The sequence below is a fragment of the Protobothrops mucrosquamatus genome, unplaced genomic scaffold (genome assembly GCF_001527695.2).
Source record: "Protobothrops mucrosquamatus isolate PMUCROS unplaced genomic scaffold, P.Mucros_1.0 scaffold1184, whole genome shotgun sequence".
Lineage (NCBI taxonomy): Eukaryota > Metazoa > Chordata > Lepidosauria > Squamata > Viperidae > Protobothrops > Protobothrops mucrosquamatus.
Window position 1 is genome coordinate 153,782 of NW_015387397.1, and position 8,238 is coordinate 162,019.

Genomic DNA, 8,238 nt, shown 5'->3' on the forward strand with positions numbered 1-8,238 from the left:
GTAATACCTGCCAGGTCCGCACCCCCCTCTAAAATAAGATCGTGTATGAGGGGGGCCTTATTAACCACGGACCTGGCATTACATAACATCAGCCGGTGGTCCCGGGTCGGAGGGTCTAAGTCTCCTGGGGACCGAGTAGAGACCTGAGGACCGGAGCACCCACAAGCTTGTAAGTAGCGTGTGCGTGCTCCCCTAACTTAGAGTATTGTTTTGCCTGTTTGTCTAGTGTTGATCCCTGAATGTAGGCTGCTGGTGCGGTTGTGTTCTTTTTTCTTTCTTAGGTTTTTTTATTATTACTTTTGAATGCTATGTAAATGTGGTTCATCTCTTTATTAATCATTATTAATCTGAATGCCAAGCTTCCAGAAATTCCCTAGCAGGTTTGGATTTGGCTTGGTCTATGATGCTGTGAAATTAAGGAGCTTTTGACGAACAACACATGGACGGACTCAATCCCAGTTTCTCAATCCTAGCATCTTGAACCTTTGAAGGACACAAGAAGAGTAGAACACATCCTCTGCAGCAGCCCACATACAGGTAAGCAGGGATCAAGACCAGACAAGAAGAAACTACACCCCCACCAAAACTGACAGTACCAGCTACAGCATATATATACATTCTAGACAATTTTCAAGCACAGTTTATTCTTGGAAAATCTTACTTCTACAATAGGGAGAATGGATAATGTCTTTGATTTCTGGTCTTAAAACAGAATGAAAAAATCCCACTCAAATTTCTATTTTCCTCACATGACTAAGAGTGGCTCAATCTCATGCACCGACTTCTTCTGCCTTCAGTGGTACTGTAAACTATTCAATCTTATCAGGCATCAGAGACAGGAGTGAGCTTCTTAGGAAGGTGGGCCAAAAGTAGCTGCCAAGGAGGAAATAATCAATGACACCAATTTACAAGTAGGCAAGCAAGGAGATTGTTCTCTTGAATCTCAGGATGTTTCCTACCATTCCCATCTCACCTTTTCCTTACTTTTTCTGGGCAGGTGAGCATCTTTCCCCAAAAAGTACCAGGAGGCAACCACTTACTTATTACCTAGCAATTACCCATAGAGGGCCTAGAGACACTTACTAAATAGAAATGTTGAGAATTTGCTTTTACAAAATGGTTGGTTTCCCAGTTAAGTTTTCCTTAAAAATGTTTAAAATGGGGAGATAACAAGGAATCAGCAGTAGTTCCATGTAACTACCGGTAGGTTGCAGCATGTGCTCTGCATCTTCCTAAAATGATAAATGAATTTGCATAACTTTCTCACAAGTCATGATTTCACTGGTTGGACAAGAAATATTTTATTAGTAGAAGTAGTATTTGGTTTATATCCCACCTTTACTTCATATAACTCGAGATGGGCATATATAATCCTTCTACCTATTTTCCTACTTTTGATAATTAAATGTTCATATGCTTATCACCAGACTTTTAAAGTTTGATGAGCTTGTGTAGTCAAAGCAGGGACCAATTCCTGGAGTGAGTTTTGACAACCCTAAACTCTGGAGAACTGCTGGATAAAGCCATAATGCAATTTGTTTGGCTTTGAGTTAACTCATCATGTGAACCTTGGTGTTTGCAAATCCTAACTGATGGCGTAGTGTTGTGAACGAATCCAGATGTGTCATCTTCAACAAAATAAACACAAAATTTCATCTTAGTTTGCCCAAGAAAAAAACAGGGCTTTTAATCATATTACTGCAGTATCATCATACATTCAGAAAGAAAAATCCTACATCCCCCAATGGAGAAGTAAAGTTTGATTTCCGAAGAGCAAACTTTTTAAAAAGATGACTAATAAAACAGGCTTTGAAAGGGAGAATCCAGACTTATTTGGATCTTTCAAAACAATTATTGTTCATTTAAGATATAAATATCAGATCAGGAAAGCTGCCGTCAAATCCACGAGAATGATAGAAATATGAACCTGCAGTTATTCGAGACAAGATCTGCTTTAAAGATGGATATCTTGCCCAACAGAGAATCAACTCAAATGCAAACGTTTGCAAAATAAATATAGCCATTATTCCTTCTGCCTTGCTTCCCTCCCTTTTCAATATTCATCTATTATTACCGATATACGTTGGTTTGTGTGGACGAATTCCTGAGATAAAACACAAGAAACGTCATAAAATACAAAGTAACTGTCCTCTTGCCCGGGCAACCAACCACGGGGAGAAAAGCAGAGAGGGGAAAAAAAAAAACCTTTCTCAATTCCTTACTATATTAAACCCTGCCGTATGTTTTATTTCCTGGGAAGATTGCACGACTCCAACCATTGGACATTCCTCCCAGGTAAGCTTTCCTAGTTTTAAGGGGATTTTTAATTTCCAAATAAGGCACAATAAATTTACAATCGCCGCCTCCCGGCCCTCCACCCCAGCTGCATTTGCGGCTGCCTTCTTACCCAAACAGCCAAACTTTCTTCAGATTCGTGAAATGAATCGCTTCATTCTCCCCTTCCTGGAAAAACACCACTACGTGTGAACCACGTCCTCAACTCCCGTATCGCACGCGTGCATTTAGGCAAGCAGGCGGCCGGGCACAGTTACACGAGAACCTCCTTCCCCTTCAGCCGCCTGGCGGAGGCGGAACCCAGATCCGTGGGCGGGGCTTGAATGCAGAAGATACTATTGGAAGGCGTTGCGCGTGCACATTTGGGCTTGCGCGTCTTCCTCGCGGGCCTTGAAGCCCTGTTGTGCAGAGGGGAGAGGCGGACGGAGATTTCCTTGCTTTTGCCCCATCGAGGTGTCTCGCGAAAAGATCGCCCCTTCTTCTGCAGCCGCCTTACTGGAGCAGCGAGGAAATTCCCAAAGCCTTCAGCCTGAGAAACCGCTCCGCTCTCTGCCTGGGTTTTTTTTTTTTGCCATGTGCTGCTTTTCCGCTGGTTTCAACAGTGCTGCTTTTCGGGACGCCTTCAGACCCGGGCGCGTTGTTTTCCACCCGCTAACCGGCGAAGATGGTGAGGCTTTGCGGCTTCAGGACTCTTCCATATCGCGTATAAGGTGTATCCGGACCTCTAGATCTCACGGAATAGTTTTCCATTTAGCAATACCGTTGCTTCGCGTCCATATACAATTTCACTGTAGAGTCGACTTGGCATTCTTGGACATGTGGGAATAGGGAATTTTGAAAGACACGGATCCCTTGGCCAGGTCTTGGGGGGAAACGTTTTCCAGAGGTGTTTTTGACTAGACCTCATCAGCAATCCGGTAACCATGTTCTTTGGGCTGTTAACACGGAAACCCATCGATACCTGTGCCTTGTGATTTCTACACAGATGGGTTTCTGTGTAGAAAGATCAAACACCTACCTGTTAGAACAGTGGTTCTCAACTTTTTTAATGCTGTGACCCCAACCGGTCGTAAGTCGAGGACTACCCAACCGGTCATAAGTCAAGAACTTTCCCTGCCCGGGAGCGCTGCGCATGTGTGGTTCCGCCCCCTGCGCTGGCCGAGGCGTAGCTGGCAAGCGGCAGAGACGGAGCAGGCCGACCACCAGCTGGCCCAGCCCAAGGGAGGTAAGGTACCCGCCGGAAAAGGGGAAAAAAATGGCAGACAAAAAAAATGGCAGACAGCCTTGCTTGGCGACCCCCATGAAGTGGTCGATCAACCCCAAATGGGGTCCCGACCCACAGGTTGAGAACCACTGTGTTAGAAGATCAGTATAAAACTTGATGGGTGTTCGATCTCCATTAGCCTTGCTGAGATGAGGATGATGAAAAATTATAATTGTAGTATTTGCTTGGATGATTTTAGTGATGCCACTCTAAACGTGACTTACAGCTGGGTCCAGCCTACATTCTGAGCCGACATTTAAAATACAGAACACTGATGGCAGTATATAGTCTCTAAAAAGACTACGAACTGGTATTTAATTTAGCTTTCTCCAACAAGGTACTCTTAATAATTTGTTGGACTGGAACTCTGATATCCCTTAGATCTTAATGAGAGGCACATATACACCGTATTTCCTTTTACAGTCGATTGTTTTAATTGGATTGCTGTTTGACTGCTTTTGTCTGCTGCAAAAAAAATAATATAGTTCAATTCCTCCTCCAGGCTGTCACATTGCACACTGATGTTGGCGATATTAAAATTGAGTTATTCTGTGAACGAACACCAAGAGCTTGTGAAGTAAGTCATGAAAATAAAAGATACCATTGAATTGAGGAACAATTCAGATTTTATAAACAAAATTCTCAGCATAAGAGAATGCATAAGACAACAAACTATGGAAGATATGCTTTGTTATCTTTGTTTATCTTCCTTAAGCCCATCCCAATCCTATATTTCTTTAATCTGATGCATTTAAAATTAGAATTCTTAGGCCCAATTTATTGGCCATACTGCTTGGAAATTTTAGGAACTATAATTTCCAAAGATTTAGAAAGTACTAACCATTTTCAGGTCTTGATAGGCATTCTGCTGTAATTTATAAAATTAACTAATACTTTTACCTCTATACATTCAGTTTTGACAAAATAGCTAAACACCAGATACACTTACTATTTCTGACTTTTTACGGTTCTGCAGTGAACATTTTGATCCATTTTAGTTCACACCTTTTACTTGCATTTTGTTGTTAACTATTTTTTATTTAAATGACATAGCTTTCAAAATATATGTTTTAGAATGGAATTGTTTGACTTCCCACTAACACAATCAGTGATGGCTTAGCAGAAGAGAGAAGGAAACTTGAAAGACTTATTCAGATTTCGCTGAGCCCTAATTAAGCACGGCATTGGTCATGGCTGTTATGGCTACGGAAGTCTTTGGAATGAGTATAAAATGTTTTGTATCCTGGTTTGTTTCCTAACTGACTTTCTGGTTCTTTCCTTAGAATTTTCTGGCTCTCTGTGCTAGTAACTACTACAGTGGCTGTACTTTTCATCGAAATATCAAAGGCTTTATGGTTCAGACGGGAGACCCAACTGGTAATTCCTTTTATTAAAGTTATATATATGATGCCATTCTCCTGAAGCAAGACTACTTTACTGTTAAGAAAATCATTTTATTACAAAGATGAGAATAATTGTAATTTTATGAATTTGCTGTGTAAATTTTGCAAACTGATTTGCCAAACAGTGGTTTTTAACACCCAGATGAGCAGAAATTAACATCACACCAACAATCAATAAGTAGGCAATACCCCAATCAAGGAAGTGCTAAACAAGCTAACAGTAAACAGCCCAACCAAAGAACCAACACTAACAGAGGGAGACACTAGAATGTAAACTGAGAGCAAACCCCACTTCCAGAGCAAACCCCACTGATGATGTTGCCTAGTTTGGGTAATGAAACATCTGCAAGAAAACACTCAGATTCAGAGAGCACCAAGGACCACTCTGTAGTTTTTTTAAACTTGAATTTAAAAAGGGTAAATAAAAGCCATCTATTGTATAGATATTCAACAGATCTAAATAAAAAAAACCCCACACAGACATCTTAACATCACAAACCTCTGGGATTTAAGAGGTCCTTTGAAGCTTGCCTGAGGTTTGAGCAGCTAGAGACATTTATTGTATTTTTCGGAAATGCCAGCCGAAATGAAAGAAAACCTTTCCATCTTATTTATTACCTTTTTTGTTTTTAGGAATTGGGGGAGATAGAACTTTGGGGTTAGAGAGGAGGGTACCTAGATTTATGGATGTATTTGTGTTGTTGACTTTGTGCCTTGATTTTGGATCCCACTTGATCCATGTGTCTGTTTCTTCCCCTTCTCCCTGATCCCATCTCTTTTGATTACATCAGGTTCTGGGAAAGGAGGAATCAGTATTTGGGGCAGAAAATTTGAAGACGAATACAGTGAATACTTAAAGGTGATTTTCTTTTTCTCATTGCAGTTCCTTGTTTAAGTTGTACATTTTCTAAAAATTACCTGAGCATAAGGTAACTATGAACTTAACTATGGAAGAAGATCACGTTGGTCATTTGATTCCCATTCCCTTATATTATATTTGGAGATGATGAGTAAGCTTGGGGCATGAGTACAGCTAGGAGATAGGACTGGTAATGCTTTAGGTAGACCCAACAGAGTCTTTTCCCTAATTGAGTCATAATGCAAAATCTAGGTTTGTTTTATGTAATCATAGTTTGCTTCAGGATTTCCATCCATCCATCAACAGGATCCATACCTTCTACTTACCTGGAATGGCCAGAACAAAAGGAAACATTGTCAAAGTTATTGCAGAGAGAGAGATTGTTCTTTTATATAGCTCCATGGATTTTTGGAATATGTGCACTAACAAATTACTAGAGGATGTTGTAGCAGAAAACAGTAAAGAGCTTTATAGTCCCAAGTTTGGAAAAGGCGGAATTTAGCAAATCAGCCCAGAGATATGTCAAGCCTTTGCCTGTTTAGAGTTTTAGTCTGCAAGCTACCATGGGATAAAACAGGAAAGTTAGAAATAAAAAATATTTTACCAGAATACATATGTTCTAATTTCCTGATTCATTTTTAGCACAGTGTCCGTGGAGTTGTTTCCATGGCAAACAATGGTCCAAATACAAATGGATCTCAGTTCTTTATCACTTATGGCAAACAGCCACATCTCGACATGAAATATACTATCTTTGGGAAGTAAGTAATCCAATGTTACTGAATAAAATACAAGATTATATGCCACAGAGGTCTAATAGGATACAGACTGCATGGTTTAGGGGAAAAATCATTTATCTCAGATATCTCCTCTGCTACTTGTTAAGCAACCTGCCCCACCTTACCTTAGCTTTTTTTTTTAACTGTATTTTTAAAAATGGAAAGTTGGCATGCTGCAAATGCCCAAACCAAAGCACAACTTTCCCAAACTAGGGTATTTTCCAGATACGCGTGCAACTCCCAGAAATCACAGCAATGGCCATGTTGACTGGAGGATTCTAGAAACTGAAGTCCACTATATAACAATTATTTACAATAATGCCTGCATGTTACATAGACTTTCTAGAAAAATTAAAATCATGGGTGACTATATTCCAGTGTTTTCCTTGAAAGTCTGTGTACTAAAAAGGTAACAGCTGAGTTAGTAGAGAATTTCTTAGATAGTAGGAGAGCATGACAGAAAGTCATCTCACCATTCTGCCTTCTCTTCCATAGACTTTTTGTCACTGGCCACAGGCATCACGGCAGCCTATTTGTAAATGAGCATGTATCCCCATAACAGCTTTTAATAAAGATGAGAGAAGACACATGCCTTTCTATGCAAGAAAATTCTCATTATTTTTTATTTCTCTGTGCAGAGTAATCGATGGCTTGGATACACTTGATGAGCTGGAGAAGCTGCCCATAAATGAAAAGACATTCCGCCCTTTGAACGATGTCCATATTAAAGATGTGACAATTCATGCTAACCCTTTTGCTCAATAGTTACAATGGACCAACTTTTTTTAAATTTGAACATTTCATAGGAGACAAATTTCAAACCTGTTTAAAATCAGACATTTTTCTCTTTGTCCTATGATTCTAGACAGTGTACCTGGATTGACCACAGTCTCCCCTTTTTGAGCATTCACCTTTGTCAAGAATACCACAGATTAATTGATTGATTAAAAGATTTCTTTTGGAAAAGCCGTATAGAAGCTATTTAGGTGCCAGGCATCATAATTTTTTTTTATAATTCATCAAGAATCTGTAATATCAATAAACTGCAGAGTTGATTGACAAAGAATGCTAGAAGAGAAATCTAGATTAACAAATATTCATTCAAGGAAATTGGATGAACAAAATAAAGATGTATGAATATTTATATAAATTCTGTGTTGTAATGTTAGTATTCCTAAAATTGTCATTTTTATTTATTGGGTTTATATATTGCTGAAGCATATTGATTCATAGTGGCATACAACAAAGTCCAAAATTACAATAAATTTAGACAATATATATATAGCAAAAAGCACACGCACACACAATTTTACTCACACTCTTTCAAAAAATGTTCAGGATCTCCTTTGCAACTATCCTATATAGTAAATCAGGCAAGGAGAATGTGTTACTGAAGGTAATTCAATGGATTTCATGGTTTTCATCAGGACTCTAGGTATGCACAAAACCATTTGTGTACATGGTTTCTGGTGCTTTGTGTGCACATAAGAATTGTTCAAATATTTCTGGGTCAAAATATTTTGAGTGCTCCCTTTTAATTGTTTTAATTTTAATTGTTACTGGGAATTTTCTATCGTAACTTTTTAAAGATATTTTTGAAATCTCTGGAGAGAGAGAGAGAGAGGTGATGCTGGTTAC

The 8,238-nt window shown here is 39.3% G+C and overlaps 1 protein-coding gene across 1 annotated transcript; it reads left to right on the forward strand.

The window, feature by feature from the left end:
- The first annotated feature begins 2,664 nt into the window (after positions 1–2,664).
- Positions 2,665–7,734, forward strand: PPIL3 (peptidylprolyl isomerase like 3). The gene is made up of 6 exons (XM_015820800.1): positions 2,665–2,962; positions 4,062–4,136; positions 4,843–4,936; positions 5,754–5,821; positions 6,464–6,582; positions 7,239–7,734. The coding sequence occupies exons 1-6, from the start codon at positions 2,960–2,962 to the stop codon at positions 7,363–7,365; spliced, it is 486 nt and encodes a 161-aa protein (XP_015676286.1). The 5' UTR covers positions 2,665–2,959; the 3' UTR covers positions 7,366–7,734.
- The last annotated feature ends 504 nt before the right edge of the window (positions 7,735–8,238 follow it).

What these genes read in the sequence shown, in the direction of transcription:
- PPIL3 (XM_015820800.1), top strand. An exon ending in TCAGACGGGAGACCCAACTG is followed by an intron (nt 4,937 to 5,753) that starts GTAATTCCTTTT and finishes TGATTACATCAG; the next exon opens with GTTCTGGGAAAGGAGGAATC. An exon ending in AATACAGTGAATACTTAAAG is followed by an intron (nt 5,822 to 6,463) that starts GTGATTTTCTTT and finishes ATTCATTTTTAG; the next exon opens with CACAGTGTCCGTGGAGTTGT.